A 26,498-nucleotide genomic window follows, 5' to 3' on the forward strand; every position below is an offset into this window, starting at 1 on the left:
GAAGCGCGGTGTACAACGTTATACAGACCTCCGCCATCCCAGTCAGTTACAACAGACAGACAGAAACGGGTAATAGTGAATGAATACAATACAATGAAGTTACATTTTTTAAAAAATTTATTTTATTTATTTATTTTTGGCTGCATTGGGTCTTTGTTGCTGCGCGTGGGCTTTCTCTAGTTGCGGCAAGCGGGGGCTACTCTTTGTTGTGGTGCACGGGCTTCTCATTGTGGTGGCTTCTCTTGTTGCGGAGCACGGGCTCTAGGCGCACAGGCTTCAGTAGTTGTGGCTCACGGGCTCTAGAGCACAGGCTCAGTAGTTGTGGCACACGGGCTTAGTTGCTCTGCGGCATGTGGGATTTTCCCGGACCAGGGCTTCAACCCGTGTCCCCTGCACTGGCAGGCGGATTCTCAATCACTGCACCACCAGGGAAGCCCTGAAGTTACATTTTTAACAATGGCAGTGTTTAATGACAAGCTTATAAAATTCCTGAAAATTTAGCAATTGGCTCTCGCAAGCCTGTGTCAACTGTGGGAAGTGAACCAGCACAGTCCGCCTAGAGAACTTTTAGCAGCCCTCTTTAACACTACCTGGTGACCTCTGGCCAACACCCCGACTCTGGGGCATGCACCTCCCAGACTCTTACATGTAGTCTGAGAGAGCCTTGTAGGAGGGTCCTCACTGTAGACCGTCCATAGGGTGGGGCAACTGGAAGCAAGGTGAGGGTTTCATCCTAGGGGGATGGAAAGCTAAAATGTGGATACAAGATCAGCACAATCGCACCTGTCCACCAAAGACACCAACATACACGTGACAGTACTTTATGTCTGACGCACATGTCAGGACACGGTTTCAACACGTCGTAGTGCTGGGCTTCGGGATTGCTGGCGGAAGGAAGAAAAACCGACTCAAGGAGAATAAAGGCAGAGTCGGGCCTCACTCCAATCTCGGAGGACAGCAGGCTTGATGGGAAGGGTCTGGACTGCTGACCTCCCCACCGCCCAGGTACCTGAAGACGGGTGAGGCACTGGGTGCTCCCTGACCCTCTCCCCTCACAGGTCTGGATGAAGTGCAAAGGCCGGGGCGCTGTGGCTCTGGTGGCAGAGGGGGATCTGAAGGGGGGCTCGTACACAGGTACTCTTTCCGGAGATGATGAGGTCCGGGTCCAAGCTGTGGGCGGGAGGCGGCAGAGGAAGAGACATAGCGGCTGGGACGGGAGGAACCAGGAGGCCGGGCTGGGGGCCCCCCCTGCACCACGAGCTGCCCCTGTCTGGGGCACCCTTCCTCCTGCTCACTGCATGCGACTTCTTTTCACTTGAGGGGCAGCGTGCCCTCCTCGGAAAAGGGCCCCGGCCACGCCTGGTACACCAGTCCCCACCCCTCTCGGTCTGCCAACAAGCTTGGGAGCACCTCCAAGTTTGCTGTCCTCATCCACAAGAGGTACTAGCCCGATTCTGCGCTATGACACGGATCTCTGGGCGCAGGCAAGGAAGCCGGCCTGCGGGGAACAAAGGGGTGAACAAAGGGGTTGGCCAGGCAGGAGCTCCCTCCCTCCAGGGAGAGGGCACCGCTGTGGGCTGAAGCCCCAGTTCTGTGCTGTCCTTGATTATGCACAAGCCTGGCTGGGGTCTGTGGCTGGTAAGAACCGCCTCCCAAGGCAGGGCTGACTCCCTGGGGGCCGGACCGCTGGTGTCCCCCCCACCCCGTTCTGGCATCTGGAAAGGGCAGGCCCAGACCCGGTAGGTGCGGGGCCGCGGTACCTGGAGAAGGTCGCCTGCAGCTAAGCCCGAGGACGCGGGTCAGCCGCGGGCGTCATCACTCAGTCCTGCCTTGGGACAAAGCACTGGGGACCAGAGAGGTTGCCAGGCTTGAGAAAGCTCGCCCAGGAGCCTGCAGGCCTGATGTGCAGGGTATGCGGCACTCCCGTCACTCGGTCCCCTCGCCCGCCTCCTCTGGATCGCCGACCCCGCAAGGGCGAAGGTTTGGGCCCGACTCGCTCACCACTGTGTCCCCAGCAACTGGAACTGTGCCAGGCACGTCGCAGGTGGTCAGCGCACGCGGGCTGTCTAGGGAACGGACGAGAGCTGGACCCCACCCGACTCTATTTGGCAAATATTTCCCTAAATGACTTTCTGACCTCGACAACCTCGCTCCCAGCGGCGCGGGAACCCGGCGTCCTGGCCGCCCCCCGGCGGCCGTCCGTGGAGGGGCGGGGCTCTCGCCAGCCGCCGCGTCGGGGTTCTGTCCACTTCAGGGCTGAAGGGGACGTAGGTCGGCCGAGCCAGCCCACTCCTCTGCTAACGTCATCTTCCGCGGCCCTCGAGATCCGGCCACGGGCGACGCCATGTTACGTTACGGCGGCCGACGGCCGGTCCTCGCGCCGCCGCGAAGCGTCTCTCCGAGGCCCCGCCTCCTCTGGTGACGTCACCGCCGTTCGCCCCGCGGGCGCCGCCATGTTGAGGGTCCTCGCCGCGGGCGCGTAGGTGTCCTCATAAGATGCCGGCTCGGCGGTGGCCGGCTTTTTCCCCCTCAAGATGGCGTCCATGCGGGAGAGCGACACGGGCCTGTGGCTGCACAACAAGCTGGGGGCCACGGACGAGCTGTGGGCGCCGCCCAGCATCGCGTCCCTGCTCACGGCTGCGGTTATCGACAACATCCGCCTCTGTTTCCACGGCCTCTCGTCGGCCGTGAAGCTCAAGCTGCTGCTCGGGACGCTGCACCTCCCGCGCCGCACGGTGGACGAGGTGAGGCGAGCGGCGGTGCGGACGCGGGGCCGGCCTCCCCCTCGGGGCCGCGCCTCCCCGGGACCCGAGACGCCGGCCCTAGCGGACCCTCCTCCCCCGCTCCCGTCCCCTCCCCTCCCCCCTCCCGCCCCTCGGACCTTCGCAGTTCGCGGACCCGTTCCCCCTCCTCACCGCCCCCCCGCGGTGGACGCGAGCCCTAGCCGCCCGCCTGCACCTGTCGGAGCCGCGGGCGAGGTGCCCGGACGGGGGGAGGGGGGTCGGGCTGTCGGGGGCCCGCCTCGGGCTCAGCGCCCACCTCGGTTTTCTTGCTTTCACCTGTCGGGGTACCCACCCGGTTCGGTCACCCTGCGTTCTGGGTTCTTGCCACACGCTCGTGTTCTTGCATCGTTCTCATCAGTGGGTCTGTCCGACTTGTTCGCTGCTTGTTTTCCTTAACGGTAAATTGTGTCGCTTTGTGCGCAAAGTAAGTAGTTTTTCAAAATGTTGAGGCGCCGTAGTTGTTTAAACGTTCCCCAACTACTGTTGCAGTGACTGCCTCGTTATTATAGTTGATAGTTGTTTCTTTTATATATAACGTGTACAAGAGAAACAGAATAAAGCTGTGTCCAGAGACCTCCCCCACCTGTGCCGGGTCACAACCCTTGCCCTCTCCGCTCGCTCACTTTGGGAGGTGATCACTTCTCTGCCATTCCTTGTGACTTATCAGTTGTATAGGCGTTTTTCAGCAGTACAGTTTGGTTTTGCCTGGCTTGAACTTAATGTTACGGTATCATATCGTGTGTTTCGCGTGAGTGATGTGGGTGTGTCTGTCTTCTTCGTGTTGTTGACACCTTGACACATTCATCCAACCTGCAGCCCCGCTGTGGTGTAATTTTCACTGCTGAAGTGTTCCATTCTCTGAGTATGCCTATGGTGGGGCATCTTTTCATGTGCTTATTCATTATTTGATGTTCTTTTTTGTTAATTGTTCAAGAAAAAATTTTCCCCCGATGTATTTTTTTCATTGCTTTGTAGGAGTTTTGTTTATTATTAGTTTTTAAACATTTATTTATTGCTGCACTGCGCGGCTTGCAGGATCTTAGTTCCCGGACCAGGGATTGAACCCTAGCAGTGGAAACGTGGAGTCCTAACCACTGGCCCTCCAGGGAATTCCCGCTTTGTAGGAGTTTTTTAAAGAATAAATGTTGAATAGCAGCCTTTTTTCGGATGTGTATGTTGCAGATTTCTTCCAGTCGTGTCTTGATTTAGCTTTCTCCATGGAGCCTTCAGAGTCACAGAAGCTCTTAGCCGTAACTAAGCAGGTGTACTCTTAGGATATGCTTCCCTGCTGGGGCGCCGGGGGAGGGAACTCCCTGTTGTCTTGTCAGAGATGTCCAGTTTTGCCTTCCGCCTATACAGAGTCTTTCTCCTGTGCAGAGTGCTCCAAGAACCTGGCCTGGGGTGGGTGGAAGTTTGTCTCCCGCATAACCTGTTTATTAACCATACTTGTCCTGAGCTCATGGCCAAAACGTTAAATAAGAAAAAGCCATTTTGGCCGAAGCCGTGTTGGGATCGAAGCCTGGCCACAATGCTTGCCCTTGAACAGGTCTCAGTAATTAAGGATCTTAAGGGAAGTGAGAGAATGCAGGAACAAAGGAAAAGCAGTTAAGAAATGGTAGTTCGGCGATAAAGCTGAGTCCTAGTTCTTCCTCCAGGGATGTAAGTAATAATCTGATACACATCTTTTGAGTTCTGCAAGAACTAAGACCCCCACCCAGGCGGAGGATGGAATGCTGACACTGAGCCATGTGACTTCCGTCAACCACCAAAGCCCCCTCATGAATATGCATGTACCCTTAGCTTAAAACGTCCTCACTTTTGGCGTTGGGAAAGATCCTGCTGTTCCCCTTACTGGCTGCAAGGAATACATCCTTCCTTCTTTTGGGCTTGGTTGTGTCTTTTGGCTCAACACTCATCAAGAGGTGAACCCGGTTTGGGGGTAACAATTGTAGTAGATGTGAATGAATGAATATTGAATTTTATCAAATGTTTATAATGTCTGTTGACATATAGTTTGCCACATTTACAGAATAGCATTGTGTTTTTTGTTTTTGTTTTTGTTTTTTGGCTGCCTTGGGTCTTCATTGATGGGCGGGCTCTCTCTAGTTGCCGCCAGCAGGGGCTACTCCTTGTTGCGGTGAGCGGGCTTCTCATTGCGGTGGCTTCTCTTGTTGCAGAGCACGGGCTCTAGGCATGTGGGGTTCAGTAGTTGTGGCTCGCGGGCTCTAGAGCACAGGCGCAGTAGTTGTGGCGCACGGGCTTAGGTGCTCCGCGGCACATGGGATCTTCCCAGACCAAGGATGGAGCCCGTGTCCCCTGCATTGGCAGGCGGATTCTTAACCACTGCGCCACCAGGGAGGTCCCAGAATAGCATTAGCTGTGAACCAACCTGGCATATCCCTAACTTGGTCATTTTATATGTAGGATTATGTTGTTCTGGTATTTAGTGTAGGAATCTTGTATCTGTGTTCATGGGTGAGATTAACCTCTAATTTTACTTTCCCAGACTGTCTTTGTCAGATATTGGTGTTGAAGTTATGCTACCCTTATAAAAGGAGTGGTAATGTATCTTCTATTTTCCCCTTCTTTGGAAAGTTTGTCTAACAATGGAATTATTTCTTTCTAAATGTTTGGTAGAACTTAGTGGTAAAGCCATCTGGGGGCCTGGATTTTCTTTGTGGGAACATATTTTAGTGTTGATGCTTGGTTTTATGTTCTTCGTAAGTAAACTTTTCTGGATATTATATATTTTCTAGTGATTTGGCATTAAAACTTCAAATGTATTAGCATAAAGTAGATAATAACATTCTCTTATCATTTTTTAAAAAATGGTTATTTATTTATTTTGGTTGTGCTGGGTCTTAGTTGCGGCCTGCGGACTCTTAGTTGCGGCATGCATGTGGGATCTAGTTCCTTGACCAGGGGTCGAACCTGGGCCCCCTGCATTGGGAGTGCAGAGTCTTACCCACTGGACCACCAGGGAGGTCCCACAGGTTATTTTATTTATTTATTCGGTTGCACTGGGAGTTAAGTTGCAGCATTCGGCCTCCTTAGTTGTGGCATGTGAACTCTTAGTTACGGCATGCATGTGGGATCTAGTTCCCTGACCAGGGATCGAACCCAGGCCCTCTGCATTGGGAGCGCGGAGTCTTATCCACTGTGCCACCAGTGAAGTCCTGGTTATTTTCTAATCACTGCATCCTACGAGTTTTGATAGTGCTTTCATTACCAAGTCACAATATTTTGTAATTTCTATGATGATTTCCTCACTGACCCTTTTGTAATTTAGAAATGTTTCTTAATCTCCATACATTGGAGGGAGGGAGGTTTTAGTTATGTTTTTACTAGTGATTTCTAGCTGGATTGAGTGCTTGTCAGTGAATATAGTCTATATTATTTCAGTCATTTGAAATTTAAGATTTGCTTAATGGCAAAATATATGGTCAGTTTTTGTAAACATTGCAAGTGAGTTTCAGAAGCATTTTTATGATCAAGTTTTGTGATCCATTGCCCAGCATATGTTCGTTCGGTCAAATTCTTTTAATCGTGTTGTACAGGTCTACTGTATTCTTACTGATTTAAAAAGATTTATCAGTTAATGAGGGGATGTGTTTATCTGTGTTGTGATTATGGATTTGTCAGTCCTTATAGTTTTATCAACTTGCTTTCTGCATTTTGAGGTGATGTTATCAGGTGCTCACAAGTTTGGAATTGTTACTGTTGCCTTGTGGACTGAACCGTGGGTCTTTATATAGCGGTCTCTGTAGTTGGTAATGTTCTGTCTGCTTTTGTCCAGCATTGATATAGGTATACCAGCTTTCTTTCAGTGATTTTTAAAAATACATAGTTTGTTCTTGGATTCTGTCTGCATTACAAGAAATTATAATGAAGAACTTGCTTAGCTAGGTTGAAAATGAACTAGGCCATTCTGGATAATTTAGTTTTCTGAAAGGCATTTTTAGTATATATTCAGTGTTAATAACAAAACAAAACAAACTTTCCAAAACATCCCAATTCACTTAGCTATTTTAATTATCTTTCTTTAGGGTCTGATGCCTTAGGGGATAACATTCTGAAGATGAAGCTTTTTTACATAGGACCATAGATACAGGGGGACTAGATGGCTGGGCTGTGTGTGTTCTGCACTGTCTTAGCCAGGGGTCTCCAGAGAAACAGAACAAATAGGATGCGTGTGTACCTTACGTATACGTATATATAACACATGGCGGGGGAGTGGGGAGAGATGCTGGTTTTTATTGAAAGGAATTGGCTCACAAAAGCCTCCTGAAAAGTCCCAGGAGCTGCAGCCAGAAAGTGTGAGACCCAGGCGAGCTAAAGTGTAGTTCCAGTCTAAAAAGCCAGCTGGTCGGAGACCCAAGAAGAGCCAGGATTTCATCCAAGTCCCAAGACTGGAAAAGACCAAAGTCTCAGCTCGACAGTCAGGCAGAAGGAGTTCCATCTTACTCAGCCTTTTTGTTCTGTTCAGGTCTTCAATTGATTTAATGAGGGACATCCACATTAGGGAGGGCAGTCTGTGCAATTCAGATGCTAATCTCATCCAGAAACATCCTCATAGACACACCAAGAATAACTTTTGACCCCTTGGCCGGGACATATAAAAGTAAACATCGTACACAGCGTCTGCTACAACTTGAGTTTCTTAATGAAATCTCAAAACCAGTTCACTTGTTTTGTGATGTATCTATTTCTCTTAAAAGCTAAGTCAGCAACAGTTGTTAACTAAAAGGAGGGAAGAGGAAAAGAGATTTTAATGGTCCAGTATTTTAGTTTATTCAGTGAGGGGTACAGAAGTGATTTAGGGCCCCTGCTCTCAAAGAATTTAGAATTTGGTCCAGGAAGTAAGAATGATGTCAGGAGGCGATGTACAGGAGGTGTTTTGCTAACTACAGAGTGTCGTAAAATGTAAATACTGACTTAGTAATGTTTTAGCTATACTTGAAAGGGCTTTGAGGAACCTGTAAATGCTGCTACTGATAAAACCAGTGACCCCTCTTGTCCAAGCCCTTAGCATTGCCACCAAAGGAAGTATTAGGGAGAGTTTTAGGGCTGCCTGAGGTAACTCTTTAATATGTAAAATTATCCAACTCATGAGACTGCTGTGGGAAGCCTAGGGATTCCAGGGATCAGCGACTGGGATAGCTGCATATTTATCACCTGGGGTAACAGGTCAGGCCAGCTGCCAAGTGAATAAGAAACAGTGTTTCCCCAAGGACATGTCACAGTTGTGAATTGTCACAGCATGCCCTTTAATCACTGTGGCTGCCTTATTCACTGAGAAACTCTGTGGTCTAAAAATCACAGACTTGGGCTTCCCTGGTGGCGCAATGGTTAAGAATCCGCCTGCCAACGCAGGGGACACGGGTTCGAGCCCTGGTCCAGGAAGATCCCACATGCTGCGGAGCAGTTGGGCCCGTGTGCCACAACTACTGAGCCTGCACTCTAGAGCCCGTGAGCCACAACTACTGAGCCCACGTGCCGCAACTACTGAAGCCCATGCGCCTAGAGCCTGTGCTCCGCAACAAGAGAAGCCACCTCTCACCACAACTAGAGAAAGCCCGCGCACAGCAACAAAGACCCAACGCAGCCAAAAATAAATAAATAAATAAAATTTTAAAATAATGAAAATCACAGACTCTCGGAAACTGCTGTTTAAAGTCATATCAGTAATAGTGAAACACCCCACTTTTGCTTGGAGGATCTAAGACACTTTGACACAAAGAAGCAGCCTCAGTTTCCACCCCAGGTGCAGAGGCTCGGATAAGGGCTGTGTGAGCATGACACCCACGTCTCTCACTGTTGTTGTTTCTAAGGAAACTGGACCCAGGTCCACCTGACAGTTCTGACACTGACCTTTTACACACAGACTCGCCACTTCATTGGAATTGTACCTAAACTCCACTGTCCCCCAGAGTCAAGTACCTCAGTCATTTCCTTTCTGTGGTCAGATGCCCATAGTGCCTCTGGCGTGGGACTCCAGTGGTCCCAGCGAGTCAGTAACTTGATGTCAGGCCATAGGATTGCCCCTGAGGGCCTTGGGCCCATTGGCCCAGGACAGTGGCTTCACTCTGTAGTTCTGCAATTTCCTAGGATGTGTTTTGGTGAAAAAATTTTTAAAAATTTGTCCTACAAAGTTTGTTGGGCTTCTTGAAATTGTGATTATCTTTCATCTGTTAATTCTTAACAATTTCCTCTATAGACCTTGCCTTGATCCCAGTTTCTGTTCCCTTTCTCTCTGAATCTCCAGTCAGGTGTGTGGGAGACTTCCCTCCCTTTTCTGTGCAGCCTCTTTGGTGTTTTCAAGCCGTCTTTTTTCCTGCCTGTTATGATCTGGGTAGCATCAGACTTATTCCGTCTCTTTCTTATTCTGTTGTTAAACTTATTTACTGATTCCCTTTCAAAGTCTCTTCTGTTTAGCTTCTCTGTTTTATTCCCGCATCCTACTCCACTTTCCCCATAGGTGGCAACTTGCCCTGTTCTGTTCTATTACGTGTTTTTTTGTGAGTGTTCTTTAAAAATGTGTATTGTTTTTAGGGACTTTTTTTCATTTGAAGTATAATTGACATAAACATATTGAAAGTGTACAGTGTGACATGTGCACACCTGTAAAACCATTACAGTGAAGATAACATTCTCCTCCTGCCTCTTTGTAACCCTCGTGTCCGTCTCCCTTGCTGAGTAATCACCGATCTCCTGTCTGTCTCCATAGCTTGGCTGGCATTTCCTGGAATGTTATATTAATAGTGCTGTTTTTGTCTGGCTTTCGCTCAGCATCCTTATCTTGAGTTCACGCTTGTGTTACGTGTGTTAGTAGCTCGTAACTCTTCCTGCCGAGCAGTGTCCCTCTGAATGGACGTGTTTACACGTATGGACAGGTCCTTGTGTGGACTGTCGCCATTTCTCTAGAGGAGACGCCTGGGAGAGGACGGGCAGGCCCCTGATAGGAGACTGCCAGACTGCTTTCCAGGGTGCTCGTGTCATTTCAGTATCCCCAGAGGAGTGTGGAGGGCATGGTGGGTTTTTTAATGCAGACACTCTAGTGGGTTTCAGTTGACATTTCCATGGTGACTAAAGGTGCTGGGCCTCTCTGGTGAAGTGTTTGCTCAAATTGGGGTGGGGGGGGTGCATGTATTTTTAATTGGTATAAATTCTATTGTCTTACATATCTCAGTGTTTGTAAACAAAATGTGTTTTTAACATCCACTTGTGTTGCGTTCATCTAACCCTAGGGTTGGCAAACTGAGGCCTGTGGCTTGTTTTCTCTGCAGTCTGTAAACTGAGAATGTTCTGAGCATTATTAAAGGGTTAGTGAAAAAAGATGGGACAGAGCTGCGTAGCCCCCAGGGCCTGAAATAGTCAGTCTCTGGCCCTTTACAGAAAAGTGTGCCAGCTCCTGACCTGCTCAGCTGCACCCCGACTGTTGCCACCCCCATGCATGCCGCCCTCCAGCACTGGTAGCAGGCTGCCCCCAGCTCACAACAGCATCATGCTGTGACGCAAAGCTCCTCACCCGTGGATGGCTGTGAACACATACTTGGAATCTATGCCCAGGGGCGGGATTGTTGGGTCATAGAAGGTATTTGCGTGCCCGCACTGTGGGCACCTGTGCGATCTCCCTCACCCCCCAGCACTTGGCCTTGTCCACTTTTCTGCTTTTGCAAATCAGTGGTTGGAAAGTGCTGCGGTGTGTTCATTTGGGTTTTTTTCCAGTTCACTTGAGGTATCTGTGGCTGGGTTCGTTGCCGTCTCAGATTTCCTCTTTGTAGGTTGCCCATTAATAACACCTGCCTGTGTTTTATTGGGGTTGCTATCCTCTTGTTGGTTTGCGGGGCCTCTTTGTATATTTTAATGTGGAACACTGCTGGTTTTGAACATTACAGATCCATCTGCCTGCTAGACTTCCCATTTGCTCATCACCTTTCCTTTAATGCACAGTAATATGTTTTTGGCTCATGGTTTGTGTTTTGAAGTTTTGTTTAAGAAGTCATTAACTGTGCTGCTTTTGTTTCTCCTCACTTTGTAGCTCTCCTGTTCAGAGATCCACGTCTAATGCCTCAGTACTACACCTCATTGGTGTGGGTGGATGGGGAGAAGGTGTTATTTTTCTCTGTTCTGAGCCCAGGGTTCCCAGCCATGCGTTGAAATGCAAGCCAACTCTCCTTTTCTTGTGGATTTGCGGTGCCACGTGTGTCTGTGTGTGTGGTGTTCCAGCAGCCCACGCCAGTCTGCCCTCTTGGCAAGAACTGGAAGCCCCTCACTTACTCTGCATCTGTCTCCCCCAGAGACCCATAAAAGCTTGTTACCACGAGAGTGCTAAAGGCAGGATTCTCACTGATGATTTTATTTCATCTAAAGGCTCAGGCTCCCATAACAAAAATACCATAAACTTGGTGATTTACATAATAGACATTTATTTTCTTACAATTTTGGATGACGGAAAGAAAGCCCACGATGAACTGTTCGTCTGAGCTGGCTGATTCAGTTTCTTGTGAGGCCCCTCTTCCTGGCTTGCAGATGGCAGCCTTCTGGCTGTGTGCTCAGCAGCGGCAGGAGAGAGCGAGCCCTGCCCTGGGGGCTCTGTTATAAGGACACTAATCCCATTCATCAAGGCCCAGCCCTCACACCTAGTCACCTCCCAAAGGTTAGGGTTTCAGCATGTGAACTTGAGGGGGGACACAAACATTCAGCTCATAACAGTGGTCTTTTTTGTCTTTAACCCGCCCTTTTTTTCTCCTCAAACGTTTTTGTAAAATCTTGTCCAGTTGCCTCATGGTAGTTGTATTAGTTTGCAGTAAAGCACCACAGAGTAGATGTCTTAGAACAACGCAAGTGTGTTGTCTCACAGCTCTGAGTGGCCAGGAGTCAAATCCATGCCTCTCTCCGAACTTCTCGTGGCCTCAGGTGTTCTTTGGCTGGTAGGGGCGTTGCTCTAGTCCCGTGACCGGCTTCTCCACAGGAGCCTTCACGTCATCTTCCCTCTGTGTGTGTTCATCTCTGTCCAGATATCCCCTTTTTATAAGGATGCTAGCTGTGTTGGATTACGACCCATTTGAATGACCTCATTTTAACTCGATGACCTCCATAAAGGCCCTGTCTCCAAATAAGGTCAGATTCTGAGGTCCTTGGGGTAAGGACTCCAGCAAATCTTGAAGGGGCACAGTGCAACCTGTAGCAGTAGGTTTTTGTGAACACAAGGGAGTTCTCAGTTTCTTTAGTGCTCACCTGTGAGCTTGTTGAGACCAGGTCGTGTGTCTTGTGTGTCTCTGTATCCCTAATGCCCCCCTTTGCCAGGCCCTCAGTGGAGGGGCCCCCGTGTGTGTAGGATGGATGCGTTATAGAGATTCAGGCTAATTGCAGCTCCGTCTTGGTGATGCTTCCACACCAGTGCCCACGCCGTAGCTGCATTCTTTTTCCTGCCTCACAGGACCTACTTTATCTACTTGGTCTCCCGTCCCGTTGGTGGACATGCAGCTGTTTCCTGTCTTTTGCTGCAGTGAATTCTCTCAGGTGTGCAAGGTAACTAGAGGATAAATTCTTCTTCTTCTTCTTTTTTTGTAGTTTTTATTTATTTTTATTGAAATATATTAATAATTGACTTAACAGTGTTGTGTTTCAGGTGTACAGCAAAGTGATTCAGTTACGCATACACACACACATACCTATTCTTTTTCAGATTCTTTTCCCTTATAGGGTATTACAGAATATTGAGTAGAGTTTCCTGTGCTATACAGCAGGTCCTTGTTGGTTATCTCTTTTATATATAGTAGTGTGTATATTTTAATCCCAAACTCCTAATTTATTTCTCCCTCCCCTGCTTTGGTAACCATAAGTTTGTTTTCTATGTCTGTGGGTCTATTTCTGTTTTGTGTGTAAGTTCATTTGTATCATTTTTCTTAGATTTCACAAATAAATAATATATAATATTTGTCTTTTTTTGACTTCACTTAGTATAATAATCTCTGGGTCCATCCATGGCATTATTTCATTGTTTTTATGTCTGAGTAATGTTCCATTGTATATATGTACCGCATCTTCTTTATCCATTCCTCTGTTGATGGACACTTAGGTTGCTTCCGTGTCCTGGCTGTTGTAAATAGTGCTGTGGTGAACACTGGGGTGTGTGTACCTTTTAGAATTAGAGTTTTCTCCTTATATATGCCCAGGAGTGGGATTGTCGGATCATATGGTAGCTCTAGTTTTAGTTTTTTGTGGAACCTCCACAAACTGGCTGCACCAGTTTACATCCCCACCCACAGTGTAGGAGAGGCTCCCTTTTCTCCACAGCCTCTCCAGCATTTATTACTTGTAGACGTTTTGATGATGGCCGTTCTGACCGGCGTGAGGTGGTACCTCATTGTACTTCTGATTTGCATTTCTCTAATAATTACTGATGTTGAGCATCTTTTCATGTGCCTTTGGGCTGTTTGTATGTCTTCTTTGAAGAAATGTCTATTTAGATCTTCTACCTATTTTTTGATTTGGTTTTTTTTATGTTGAGTTTTATGAGCTGTTTGTATATTTTGGAGATTAATCCCTTGTTGGTTGCATCATTTACAAATATTTTCTCCATTTTGTAGGTTGTCTTTTTGTTCATGGTTCCTTTATTTTTGTTTTTGTTTCCATTACTCTAGGAGATGGATCCAAAAATATATTGCTGTGATTTATGTCAGAAAGTGTCCTGCCTATGTTTTCCTCTGAGAGTTTTATAGTATCGCGTCTTGCACTTAGATCTCTAATCCAGAGGATAAATTCTTGGAAGTGCTAATTGCTCAGGCAAAAGCACATACGTCATAAATTGTGATGAGCATCACTAAAATAAAGTTAGTAGAGGGAATTCCCTAGCGGTCCAGTGGTTAGGACTCCATGCTTTCACTGCCGAGGGCGTGGGTTCGATCCTTGGTCGGGGAACTAAGATCCTGCAAGCTGCGCCGTGCGGCCAAAAATTTAAAAGAATAAATAAAATAAACTTGGTAGAGGTTATGCCCAGTGAAGTTCTTGTCAGTGTGTGGTCGCCTGCTCCCTGGGAGGTGTTCTCGCTCCTGCCAGACGCTGTTCCGAGTGCCGAATCCCCAGATGACTGCAGCCACTGCTGCTAACGCACCCCCAGGCTGTCCTGGGAGCGCTGACAGATTCGGGGTTCGGCCTGAGATGGTTGGACTCAGGAGCGTGTGCCACAAAGCCCTCCGCCATCATGCCCGTCCTCCCAGGCGGGCCAGCAGGGGCCACCCGGCTCCGCCCTGCCCATCCCTGAAGTGGGAATTGTATCTCCTCCTCCGTTTATTTTGCATTTCTCTTATGTTGAATGAGGCTGAGCATCCTTTGCATGTTTTAAAGTGTTAAATCATTTTTCTAGTGGTAAACTTTTAAAAAATTGACATGTAAGATCAATCTCTATATATGTGTGTTTGTTCTTTATATATATAGACATCTATAAAATATACACACTCATATATGTGTGCATTTTTTTTTAATTGCCTGTGATAGGAGTTGCAAAGTATTTTTTTCACCCAGTTTGCCATTTCTCTTGATTTAATTTAGGGAATTTGGAGCTTTTTGGTGGTTTTCCATGGGAAACATACTTAAGTAGTAAAATTCAAATGCATGTCTTTTGTGGCTCCTTGGTTTAGAATCGTAACCACAGAGGCTTCTTCCTTAGCAGTCGTACAAAAGAGAGACTTCTGTGGTTTCTCCTGTGCTGTTACAGTCTCATTTCTCAAATTGAAATCTGATGCATTTGAAGTTTATCTGGGAATAAAGTGAGAGGTAGGGAACGTATTTAATCACGTGGCATTTGTAATTTTAATGTGTGGTAAAATCTATCTTTCTCTTGTTACCTTAAAAAAATTTTTTTTCTTATTTTTGTTTATTGCTTTTCTCATAGGAAGTTTAGAATCAGATTGTCCAGTTCTGTGAAGAAAATATTTCTGCAACTTGAGTGGGGTCACCCTAGACTTACGAGGGAAAGTGTCCGTCTTTATGGTATTGTCATAAAGATGACAATACACCTTGTCAATACACCATAAAGATGACATCCATACACCTTGTCATCCATTCAGGCATTTTGGGGGGGCTCCTTGTCATTGTAATGCATTCTTAGAGATTTAGTGACGTCTTAAGTCTGTTTTGAGGTATGGTCTTTTTATTGATTTTGTTACCTCTTGTTGTCTTGCTGTGTCTTGAACTCATTTCTCTGCTTTATGTCCTTATTTGAGAGAGTTTAAAAATTCATGGCGCTCTACCTGGTCATAAACATCGTGTGCTCAGTAGAGGCGTGTCTAGCGGTTATTGGTGTTTTCTGTCCTGTCCTCTTTCCGTTTGACTCTCGGTTCCTTGTCTGCTGGTTCCTCCACTATTGTGACTCCTCTGGACTGAAGCACATGCTTCCTGGCCCAGCTTTTACAGGAGCTCCGTGTCAGGGAGGGCCAGAGCCGTGTTCCAGGTGACAGGGACCATCCCTTGGACACAGGCCTGTCCTTGCCGGCCCACTGCCAGGCTGCCCCCTCCAGAGACAGCTCAGCTGTGCTTCCTGGGCACCCGGACTTCTGACATCTGGGAACATGGTGCCCAGCCAGGGCCAGGGACACTCCTGCCTCCAGGCAGGAGCCCAGGTGTGACGCCAACTTTGGAGACGTCTGCGGGCTTTGGCTAAGCTTGCCTTATGGCCCCCTGTTTTTTTCCTCATACAGTTTCTCAAACTGAGATATTCACAGAGGATTCATTCTTTCAAAGTGTACAAATCAGTGGTTATGGTACATCACAGTGCTGTGCAGTCGTTGCCACTACCTGACACCAGAACGTTTTCGTCTCTCCGAGAAGGAAACCCCTAGCTCGCTGGCAGCCACTCCCTGTCCCCACTCCAGCCCCAGGACCACCGTCCCACCTCCCGGGCCTGTGGGTGACCTGTCCTGGACGTTTCACACGCACAGAGCCATCCGGCGTGTGCTCTCTCAGGTCTGGCTTCTTTCACAGAGCTTCCTGTTTTCACGGTTCATCACATTGTCACGTCGTGTGTCTTTTTATTGCCAAATAATGTTTCGTTGTATAGATAAACCACATTTTGGTCATCCATTCATCAGATGATGGCCTTGGAATTGCTTCCACTTTTGGGTTGTTACCAATACAGCCAGCCATTCACGTGTGAGTTTTTGGGTAGACATACGTTTTCAGTTCTTTCGGGTCTGTACCTGGGAGTGGAGTTGTTAGCTCACGTGGTTATCTGTGTCATTTTTCTTTTAAATTTTGGCCGTGCGGCCTTGTGGATCTCAGTTCCCCGACCAGGGGTTGAACCCGTGCCTCAGCTGTGCGAGCACAGAGTCCTAACCACTAGACCACCAGGGAGCTGCCTGTTTGTTTTTCTGGGGAAGCGCCAGATGGCTTCTCTAATGGCCGCACCATCTTACAGCCTGCGCCCTGCCCCAGGCAGCGTCAGAGGGCTCCAGGTGCCCTGCCCCTTGGCCCTCTGCAGTTCTGGGCTCGGGCGTGGGAGGGAGCTCCTCCTGCTGGGCCACCTCAGCTCCATTTGCAGGCTCCCCCCTCCCCAGCACCTGGGCGTCCCCTCACGCGCAGTGTGTGTGTGTCTCTCGTTCCTAACGCTTTGGGGTGACTGCCGAGGGCGCAGCCTGCCATCTGGGTGGAGCCACTTAGTTTGAGACTTAGGTATGGGGGGGGCTTCTTTGTTATGTTTTTTACATAATTTTAGTTTGCCAGGGACACGTTTTCACTCTTTAACTCATAGTAAGTGACAGATAAAATGGTTTTTCATTTCGTGCCTTTTGTTTTTGTTTTTGCGGTACACCGGCTTCTCACTGTTGGCCTTTTGTTTTTAATGTAGGAAAGAGTTGATAGCTCAGCTGAATACAGGGGGGAAGGTGGTAGACGGGCTCATTCTTCTAAAACATCAAAAAAGCCCCCAGCACAAATGTTAAAAAATAAATAAGCGTTTACCATTTTTGCCACACGTCAAAAGAACTTATTTCTATGTATTTCAAGAGACAGCCTCTTAGAGTTGGGTCAGCTGGCACCTGGCCCTGTGCTTGGCCAAGGGGAGGCGCCCAGCCTCAGGCGGGAATGCCAGAGCCTTGACGCTTCGACCTCGGCTGCGCGTGCGCCTGGGGGGGATGCGGGGCTCAGCCAGGCATTCTGTCTGGACCACCGCTGGAGGCAGGCGGGCCGGGGCTTCCGGGGCAGGTGAGGGGATCCTGATTCCTGAGGGTGGTGGGAAGCTGGGCATGAGGGTTAAGCCAGAGCCTGAGGGGATGGATGGGTCAGTGCAGGCGAGGGGGAGCTGCCAGGTGAGGGGTGACAGGTGGACCAGGAGCTTGGGTGGGAGAGGGCAGGTGCGAGGGGGGCCGTATTCAGGCTTGGGCCCGCGTCTGGGCCTTAAGCAGCGGTGACCGCGGGCCGCTGTGGCCACTCGCAGCTGTGGGAGGAAGCGGCACCTCGAGCTCAGCAGACACGCCGGCCACGGCCTGTCCCCGGAGCCAGGTCCCCCAGGTCCTCGAGGGGGGGGACCGGCCTCCTGCGGGCTCTCCTCTGTCACGTGAGCCCGTCACATGGCCATGGGGCGTGCGGGGACTTGCCCCTGTTCTCCCGGCGGCCTTTCGTACCCAGTCCCTTCCCAGCCGCCGCAGGTGCCGAGCCGCGGCGTTGGCCTGCCCACCCCGGTGCTCCCCACACCCCAGACGCCCCAGTGGCAGGTTCCCCAGCAGGGGGCGGGAACGGCCCCCCGTCTTGGGCGGCCCTTCTGTTTGCCGGGCCGCTGCACCCGGAGGCGGTGGGGAGATGCGGGGGCAGCCGGCGAGGTGTGGGCATGCGGCGGGGCGGGGCGGGGGGGGGGGCTCTCCTGAGGGCGGGACCGGCATGGGGGCGGTGGCTGAAGAGACTGGGTCCCGCCCCGTGCGCGCAGAAGCTCCGGCGGGCTTGAAGGGGGCTCCTTCCTGTGTCTGAACGAGCAAAGGTGCGCCCCACAGACCTGAGCCAGGGGTGGCAGGGTGGGGTCGGCGACAAGGACTGCCATCTCTCCTCTCCCGGCAGATGAAGGGTGCCCTCACAGAGATCATCCAGCTCGCCACCCTGGACTCGGACCCCTGGGTTCTCATGGTGGCCGACATTCTGAAGTCCTTTCCTGACACCGGATCTCTTAACCTTGACCTCGAAGAGCAGAATCCCAACGTTCAAGATATTTTAGGAGAACTTAGAGAAAAGGGTATGTTGGGTGTGTTTGCTTTACGCTGGGCGGAGGGAGATGGGTCTTCCTTTAAACCCTCTTTTGTAACATGAGTTTGACTTCGAGAGTGTCGCACGCTGTGCTGTGTCGTGCTGGCTGTATCCGTGCACCCCTGCCCCGGGCGCTGCTGGCTGGCTTTTGGCCAGTCTTTGACAGGAGCAGCCCGGAGGCTCCCTCCTCACTGTACGTGCTCTATCTTTCACATTCACGCACCCCTCTCCGCACTCAGCTCCATGAGGGCACGGGCTCTGCCCACTCAGAGCCTAGAACATTCCCTGGCACGGAGTAGATGCTCATAACTGTGTGTTGAAAATATCAGCAGTTTACTTGTCTGGAACACGAACTGAAAACCACTTAGAACATATAAAGATGGGAAGGTCTGTTCCTCCCTGAATTCCTCTCCTAGTTTGGAGAATTGGAACTGCAGCCCTTTAAAGATGGAACTTGTGCCCCTGCGGTCCCGCAGGGGCGGTGGCCTGGCCGTCCCCAGGGGTGGCTGCCAGTGCCTCCTCTTAACTGTGAGATGATCGCTCTTACTCGGTAGGCTTTCGCTTGACTTGTAACTGCCCACAAGCTACATGGATGCTTCCAGAGCATTGGAACGCAAACCCAAGATGTTTCTGTCCTGGTGATTAGCTTGATGAGGGTCCAGACAGGTCCACGCCCTCCTGGGTATCCTCTCTCTGGTGGGAGGGGCCTACTCTGTCTTCTGCCCAGGGGCTTCTGGGCGTGCCTCCCGGGGGCAGGAAGAACAGCGGTGGCGCTGGTCTGTGCTCCCTACCCAGGGCCTTCTCCCGAGGTCTAACTGCCTGGTGAACCCACAGACCTGGGGAACGTGCCTGGGTGCTTCTTGTGGGGGCCAGGATTCAGAGGGTCCAGGAGAAACCATCCGCGGGGGCCGTGGGGACTGAGGGGGAACCCGGGATGGCCCCGGGCTTCCCCTTCCTACGGCGCTTGCTCTAGGGGTGCACAGAGCCCCTTCCAAACGTAGCTGATGGACATCTGGGGTGGGGCCGGGTGCTTCTGCCTTTAAAAAGCCCCACAGGGATTCTGCTGAGCCCTCCTGTCCTGCCCTTGACCTTTGGCCCAGGTTGGTGGCCTTGACTGCTGGCCTGTGGCAGGCAGGCAGTGGATACTTGTTTTCTGTTCTGAGATCGAAGCAGAAGCTCCACTGCTATAAACAGGAAACTGTGCGTTTTCACGTTAGCGGTGAAAATCGGGCCTGCGTAAGGGAAATGCACCTCCTAACATGTTGGTTCTCGAACGAGCAGTGAACGAGTGTGAGGCGTCGGCCATGCTGCCGCTGGAGTGCCAGTACTTGAATAAAAACGCCCTGACGACCCTCGCTGGGCCCCTCACTCCCCCAGTGAAACATTTTCAGTTGAAAAGGAAGCCGAAGAGTGCCACGCTGAGGGCCGAGCTCCTGCAGAAATGTGAGTCCCGCTGTCGGCACGCGGGTGTGGGGCGGGTGCGCCTGGCCTAGGGCGCACGGGGACTCAGTGCCCGCTGTCGGCACGCGGGTGTGGGGCGGGTGCGCCTGGCCTAGGAGGCACTGGGACTCAGTGCCCGCTGTCGGCACGCGGGTGTGGGGCGGGTGCGCCTGGCCTAGGGCGCACGGGGACTCAGTGCCCGCTGTCGGCACGCGGGTGTGGGGCGGGTGCGCCTGGCCTAGGGCGCACTGGGACTCAGTGCCCGCTGTCGGCACGCGGGTGTGGGGCGGGTGCGCCTGGCCTAGGGCGCACTGGGACTCGTCGGGACCCTCCTCAGCGGGGGCTGCCTTGCCCGGCCTGGAAGGTCCAGCAAATTTGGGAAAACTGACTGCCGAGCAAATCATGCTTTTGTCCTATGTCTGTAGTTTTTATTTTTAGATTTCTTTTAGGTTTTATGGTACCTAACTGTCTTTTAAAGACAGAGTTCTACGTAGTTTTTTTTTTTTATTAGAAATTTATTGATTGCTACGCTGAACTGTGTGTTCTAAAAATCTACTTTAGAAACTTCCGAGTTTTCAGGTTAAAGTATTTGTAATCTTTGTTCCAAAAATGAAATCTACCAACTGAGTCACACGGGTGATGAGACAGGCAGCCTGGAAGAGATTGGAGAGGCTGCGTCCTAACTCCTGTAGCCCTGCCTCATTCTTGCAGATGATCTCAATTTGACTTTAAAGATGTTTGGTCATTTTATTCATGTTTTTTTAAGTAGTGGTTTCTAAAATGTACATGGAAGATACTTGCTCGGAAAAAGGCCAGGAAATGGATTCCTTTGACTGGTAGCAGAACTTTTATTGCAAGTGGTTATGGTGTTGGTATTAATAACCCGTATAAATGCCCCGTTTTCAAAGAATCCCAATAAAACACAGCAGCCATCGTGACTCTCGGTTCCGGATGGACAGCGTCCTGGGGTCAGCACTGCGCTGTGGCTTCACGGAGCTGGCGGTGCGCGGCCCGGGCCCCCAGCCCCCTGGGCAGCTCCCAGGCCCCTCCGTGCGGTCAGCAGTGGCACCTGCCCCCAGCCCCCCATGGCAGAACCTGGTGCCGGGTGGCCGTGGGGCTCCCGTCCCTCCCCGAGCTTGTTTCCTGCCTCGCGTTGATGCTTCTGTGAAGGGAAGGGTGAGGTTGTGCCAGGCGACCACCCACCAGTGAGGACGCTTCATCGGGGCCCCTCCCGCCCCCCCACCCCGGGAGGTGCAGCCGCCAGAGCCCTACTTGCTGCAAGTGTAGTTCTCTACACCAGGCGTCCCCAACCCCGGGGCCATGGACCGGGACCGCGGGCTGTTAGGAACCGGGCTGCGCAGCAGGAGGTGAGCAGCGGGCAAAGGAGCGAGCGAAGCTTCATCTGCCGCTCCCCGCCGCTCGCATTACCTCCTGAACCATCCCCCGCCAACCCCAGTACGAGGAAAAGTTGTCTTCCACGAAACCGAAACCGGTCCCTGGTGCCAAAAAGGTTGGGGACCGCTGCCCTACACAGAAAGCGTAGTTGTAACGTTTGAAAGCAGACGAGCGAGCGTCTGTGCTCCAGTCCTTGCAACTCGACCTTCTTTGTAAATCCCACGGATGGAGGCGCTGTCGTCGGTGGGCGCTGACGCAGGCCACCTTGTCTTACAGCCACCGAGACCGCCCAGCAGCTGAAGAGGAGTGCGGGGGTGCCCTTCCATGCCAAGGGCCGGGGGCTGCTGCGGAAGATGGACACCACGAGTAAGGCCGGGCCGCTGCGGGGTCGGAGGGGAGGGCTCGCCCTTCCTCGGGAGCTCAGTCGTTGAACTTTGACCTGACTGGGCCACGGGCCCTGCGGTGCTGCCGGCTCTGTTGTGTGAAATGAGGGGGTCTCTTCCGCTTACGGAGGGTCCGGAAGGCTCCGCCTGAGATGAGGAAAGACCGGGATTGGAGGGAGACGCTCAGTCTCGGTTTTCGCTCGTCCTTATGGCCGTGGAGGGCATGGGCCGCCGCCTCCGCCCCAGGTCCTGCCGCCTGCGGCCCCGTGCCGGCCCCAGGTTCTCCGTGGGGCGAGGGCTCTACAAGCTCGAGGCTGACCGGGCCGCCGTCGTGTCGTCGGGTCTGCGCCCTCGTCCCTCCCTCGGGGCCGGAGCGCACCTCTTGCTCCCTGCCCACCCCACGCTGCCCAGGCCCAGGGCCGACCGGACAGGGCAGGTGGGTCGGTGAGAGCAGCAGCCAGGCTGCCACGGGAGCCTGAGGGGCTCGTGGGGGTCCTCCCTGCGGGGCCCACAGCCCACAGCACTCAGGTGGGAGCTGCCGTCTTGGTGTCGGCCGACTCAGCACTGTTGGGGGGGGCCCAGCCCCGTCTCCTCAGGGCCGGCTGTTGCCTTGGGTGGGGCCCTCACTGTAATGTCCCTGCCTGCCCCCCACGTGCCAGTCCCCCTGACAAAGCTCCCCTCACCTTCCTTCCCACACTCCGGCCGGGCGCCCCGACCCAGCGTGCCCACGGTGCGGTTCAGGGGTGCTTCCTGCTTCCCTGCCCTGTCCCATTGGCCGTGCCAAGGGGCCACCTGTGCACCGGGCCTGGGACGCCGTACATGATCTTGGTGTGAGTCAGCCCTGGTGTCTGCTCGCTGAGCACTGGGGCGGGGCCCAGTGGCAGGAATGGGGAGGCACTGGATGCCTGGGGAAGGGGCCAGGCCCCCTTCAGAAGGAGCCGTTCCTCATGTGTCAGGTGCCTTCCCCTTGAGAGAGATGAGGGGCCGGGCCCAGGGGAAGAGGGAGGGTGATTCTGGCTGCAGCGTGGGGCCTCTAGCCTGTAACACATCTGTTAACCCCGAGGTGCAAGAAAGAAGTGGAAGCTGAGAGTCCTGTCTGTGGTGATAAAGGACTGGGTGTGGCGTCTCTGTTGGTTTGGCATCTTGGGCAGAGACGTCAGTTTGGCTGTGGTGTCGCTGGTTGCCACGGCGTGCTCTTCTGGGCAGGCCGACCCGATGCCCCGGTGCTTGGGCACGGGGAGGTGCCCCTGGCACCTGCCCTCGCGGAGGCGCAGCACTTCTGGGGGAGCACTTGGCAGGCCAGCAGGGGTGGCTCTGGCGGAGACAGGCAAGCGGAATACGCAGCGGTGGCGGGGTAGCCGCTCCGCGAGGCCCCCTGACGGCCCGTCCTCTCCGCAGCCCCGCTCAAAGGCATCCCGAAGCAGGCGCCCTTCCGAAGCCCCACCGCCCCCAGCGTCTTCAGCCCCGCGGGGAACCGCACTGCCATCCCGCCGTCGAGGACGCCCCTGCGGAAGGAGAGGGGCGTGAAGGTGGGCGTGTCCCCTGGCAGCCCCGCCCACGCGGGACCAGCCGCGCTCCTTCCGTGGGGCTGAGGGTGGGCTTCTGTCTGTGTCGGCAGCTCCTCGACATCTCCGAGCTGGATATGGTCGGGGCCGGCCGGGAGGCCAAGAGGAGGAGGAAGACCCTGGGTGCGTATTGGGGCCCGTCCGCCCGCGGAGGCCCTGGTCTCTCGTCTACCGAGACGGAGACCGCCTCCGGCTGGAGAGGGGCAAGCCTGCGGGGCAGACCTGTCCTCAGAGTCGCCGCCGCCGCCTCGGGCCGGGAGGGCCGCCGCCCGGGGCGCTGAGGCCTGTGCTCTGCCCGCAGACGCGGAGGCGGTGGAGAAGCCAGCCAAGGAAGAGACGGTCGTGGAGAACGCCACCCCCGACTACGCGGCCGGCCTGGTGTCCACACAGGTAAGGGCTGCAGGGCCGCGGGCGGCCGGAGCACATGCCCCCATTCCCAGCGTTAGCCGCGGAGGCACGTTCCGTGGGAGCACATGCGCGGATGCACACGTATGTACGTGGACACACGCAGAAGAGGTGGCGCCGGCGGGGCGCTGGCGTGCCCGCGGGCCCAGGTTTGGACAGCGCCACGCGCTCAGGGCTCCTCGGCGTCCCCCGTCCCGCAGGGGTGGTAGGGCGGCCTTGCGGGAGGCCCCTCGCTGCCGGTGCGGCCTGCCTGGAGGGGCTGGGCAGCCAGGCGCCCTGTGTCTGTCATTTCTGGGTGGTGGGAAACTTCTCATTGCAGAGCTGTTTTCTTACTTTATTGAAAGGAGTGTCTTCCTTTTCTCATATGCTTTTGTGGTTTAAAAAAAAAAAAAATTTTCTTCTTACCTCAAAGATGGCTGGTTTGGGAGGGTCCCTAACCAAACAGGGACAGCCTCGCCCCACCCTGCGCCCTCCCAACAAGGCAGCTCCAGGATGGGGGCGGCGGCAGGGCCGGACGCTTGGGGTCCAGCACTGCTGAGCGCGGGGCCCCTGGCCTGGAGCAGTCTCTATCCCTGGGGACAGCAGTGCCCCCAGTCCTGCTCCCGGGGGTGGGGGCCCTCCTGTGGGGCTGGAGGTTCGGGTTCACACTGGGCCGGGACGCTGAGGCCCACAGAGGAGCTGGCCCCATCCAGGACTGGGAGAGGCTCACGCTGAGCCCCCGGGCTGCTTTTGAGAGGAACCATGGTCTCTGTCTTCTAGAAACTCGGGTCTCTGAACAACGAGCCTGCGCTGCCATCCACGAGCTACCTGCCGGCTACGCCCAGTGTGGTCCCTGCGTCATCCTACATCCCCAGCTCCGAGGCCCCGCCAGGTGAGCGGGCACCCAGAGCAGGCAGCACCCACCAGGCAGGGAGCAGCATCTTCCCAGGACTCGCCCACGTGGTGCTTCCTTGGGTGTCAGGACCTCTGCTGGTGCCGCCGGGGCCGGAAGACCCTCCTGCCCAGCACGAGCTTCGAGAAGTAAACCCAGGGGTTTCAGCTGCTTTGCCCTTCACGGGGCCAGACAGGCAGCGCCCCTTCCCTTGTGCGGTGCCAGGTGTGAGGCCCAGTTTGTGAGCGGGAGGGGGGCTGCTGAGGTTACAGTGCCTCAGGGTCCTCACGTAGCCCTACAGTTTGAGAAAGAAGGCGCGGAAGGAAAGGTGGAGGGGGATCCGTGGGTTCTGCCCCGAGGCGTTTGCTCCCCGGGCTCAGCGTCGCCTGCCCCGGGGGGGAGCTTGGCCTCGGGGAGGGGGTGGCCAGAGAGGGCCTGGGGGTCAGGCAGGCTTGCTGGGCTCCAGGAAGCAGCCCTCCGTCCCCTCGCCAGCGCCCAGGAGCCCATTAGCGCCTGGACGTCTTCCCTGCTGGTCTCAGAAGGCCTGAGCCCTCTGGCTCCCTGCTGGGGCTCTCGGGGGCGTGGGCCCCGTGCCCAGAGGTGCCGCCCGGGGCTCGCACCCCAGCTGCGGGTAGGAGGGCCCAGGCACTTCTCTCGGAGGCGGGGTCCCTGGCCCTGCCGGCCGCCCCCCAGGCCTTGCTCTGCTTGCAGCCCCGCCTGCCCGGGAAGCCAGCCTGCAGGCCAGCCGGCCCCCCGAGGAGCCGAGCGCCCCCAGCCCCGCGCTGCCGGCACAGTTCAAGCAGAGGGCGCCCCTGTACAACAGCGGCCTCAGCCCTGCAGCGCCCACACCCGCGGCGCCCACCTCGCCCCTGACGCCCACCACGCCCCCAGCCGTCGCCCCCGCCACCCAGACGCCTCCGGTGGCCATGGTGGCCCCCCAGGCCCAGGCCCAGCCCCCCGCCCAGCAGCAGCCCAAGAAGAACCTGTCGCTCACGGTAGGTGTGTGGGGCGGGGTGTGTGTGTGCGGCCCCGCCCACAGCAGGGACGCCGGGGCCCAGCACCCAGCCCTGCTCCTCCACTGCAGAGAGAGCAGATGTTTGCCGCGCAGGAGATGTTCAAGACAGCCAACAAGGTCACACGGCCCGAGAAGGCCCTCATCCTGGGCTTCATGGCTGGCTCCCGAGGTGGGTCTGCGGCCGGCCCTGGGGGGTGGGGGGGCCTGGGTCCTGCGGGGGTGGGGGACGCCCCCGCGCCCCCAGGCCCCTGCCCAGCGGCCCCTGCCCCCCTCAGAGAACCCGTGCCAGGAGCAGGGCGACGTGATCCAGATCAAGCTGAGCGAGCACACGGAGGACCTGCCCAAGTCGGACGGCCAGGGCAGCACCACCATGCTGGTGGACACGGTCTTCGAGATGAACTACGCCACGGGCCAGTGGACGCGCTTCAAGAAGTACAAGCCCATGGCCAACGCGTCCTAGGGCCGCCGCCGTGCCACCGAGGCCCAGCCCACTTGAGCTTTGGGTTCAGTTTCTCTGGGGTGTTTTGGACTTATTTTCTAAATTTTAATATGGGTCCCTTTTGTGTGATTTAAGACACTTTTTTGCATTCAGTGTTACAGTTCTGAATGTTAAACTTAGCCCCGAAAGGTGTAACTTCCTAATCTTGGCACCAGCTCTGCCTGTTAGACTTCCGTCTTTTCTCATTTTTTCTTCAGTCCCACTGACGGCGAGAGAGGGCTTTTCTTGCTCGTGCAGCCCCTCTCCCCGCCCACGCGCCTGAGGGACCAAAGGTGGCGCCTGGTGTGTCTGAGAACGGGGCGGGGACGGCCGCCAGTGCCCAGGGATGGGGGATGCCAGGACACGCTCACCACCCACAGGTTTTGTATTTGTCTTTTGTACCGTTGTGAGCATTTAAGACCAGTCCTTGGGTACCTGTTTTCATTGTAAAAACTATCTAATTAAAGTTTAGCTTTTCTAAAGAAAAAGCACCAGAGCTGTGTTTCCAGCCAGCTCGACCTCTCTGCTCTGGGGCCCCAGCCCCTCTCTGGGGTGGGTGACGTTGGGGTCAGCCCAGGGGTCACTCCTGGATGGTGCGGGCGTGGGGAGCACGTCAAAGGGGCCTGGGGCTCAACCACCTGCGGGGCTGAGAAGAGTCTGCAGCTTCCTCTCCCGACTCTGTCACCTTTAACGGGGGTTTGGGAACCAAATTATATAACAGGAACAAAAAAGCCTTTTCCCCAAATCGGAACGACACGCACCATCTACGATACTTGTTATACGTCCAAGGCCACGTTGGCCTCTCCCCAGATGTCAGGGGACTGTGCCAGATGCTTCAGAGTGACGACTCAAAGTGACTGGCAGCGGGACTTGCCTGGTGCTTCCACTGCAGGGGGCGTAGGTTCCGTCCCTGGTCGGGGAACTAAGAT

The 26,498-nt window shown here is 53.9% G+C and overlaps 1 protein-coding gene and 1 long non-coding RNA gene across 6 annotated transcripts; one reads left to right on the forward strand and one right to left on the reverse strand.

Moving 5' to 3' along the window:
• Positions 1-140: 140 nt before the first annotated feature.
• Positions 141-2,355, reverse strand: LOC132426219 (uncharacterized). 4 transcript variants are annotated; one of them, XR_009519639.1, is made up of 4 exons: positions 2,138-2,345; positions 1,411-1,498; positions 1,010-1,170; positions 141-884 (listed from the first exon to the last, which is right to left on the reverse strand). It is a non-coding gene; the product is annotated as an uncharacterized lncRNA (long non-coding RNA). The 4 variants fall into 4 exon arrangements; XR_009519640.1 differs by lacking the exon at positions 2,138-2,345 and adding an exon at positions 2,002-2,137; XR_009519641.1 differs by lacking the exon at positions 2,138-2,345 and adding an exon at positions 1,761-1,993.
• An 83-nt stretch (positions 2,356-2,438) lies between these two features.
• Positions 2,439-26,050, forward strand: NELFA (negative elongation factor complex member A). Of its 2 annotated transcripts, none has more exons than XM_060013105.1 (11): positions 2,439-2,744; positions 17,835-18,006; positions 19,299-19,460; positions 21,129-21,218; positions 22,634-22,764; positions 22,854-22,923; positions 23,102-23,190; positions 23,965-24,076; positions 24,788-25,071; positions 25,161-25,260; positions 25,367-26,050. In XM_060013105.1, the coding sequence occupies exons 1-11, from the start codon at positions 2,535-2,537 to the stop codon at positions 25,549-25,551; spliced, it is 1,605 nt and encodes a 534-aa protein (XP_059869088.1). In that variant the 5' UTR covers positions 2,439-2,534; the 3' UTR covers positions 25,552-26,050. The 2 variants fall into 2 exon arrangements, with proteins under 2 accessions (XP_059869088.1, XP_059869089.1); XM_060013106.1 differs by lacking the exon at positions 2,439-2,744 and adding an exon at positions 12,105-12,317.
• The last annotated feature ends 448 nt before the right edge of the window (positions 26,051-26,498 follow it).

Source organism: Delphinus delphis, chromosome 5, assembly GCF_949987515.2.
Source record: "Delphinus delphis chromosome 5, mDelDel1.2, whole genome shotgun sequence".
NCBI classification, from domain to species: domain Eukaryota; kingdom Metazoa; phylum Chordata; class Mammalia; order Artiodactyla; family Delphinidae; genus Delphinus; species Delphinus delphis.

Bases quoted from the DNA above. Each gene is read 5' to 3' on its own strand.
- NELFA (XM_060013105.1), top strand. From the start codon at position 2,535: ATGGCGTCCATGCGGGAGAGCGACACGGGCCTGTGGCTGCACAACAAG. The intron at 2,745-17,834 runs GTGAGGCGAGCG...CTCTCCCGGCAG, and splicing joins CGCGCCGCACGGTGGACGAG to ATGAAGGGTGCCCTCACAGA. The intron at 25,261-25,366 runs GTGGGTCTGCGG...TGCCCCCCTCAG, and splicing joins CTTCATGGCTGGCTCCCGAG to AGAACCCGTGCCAGGAGCAG.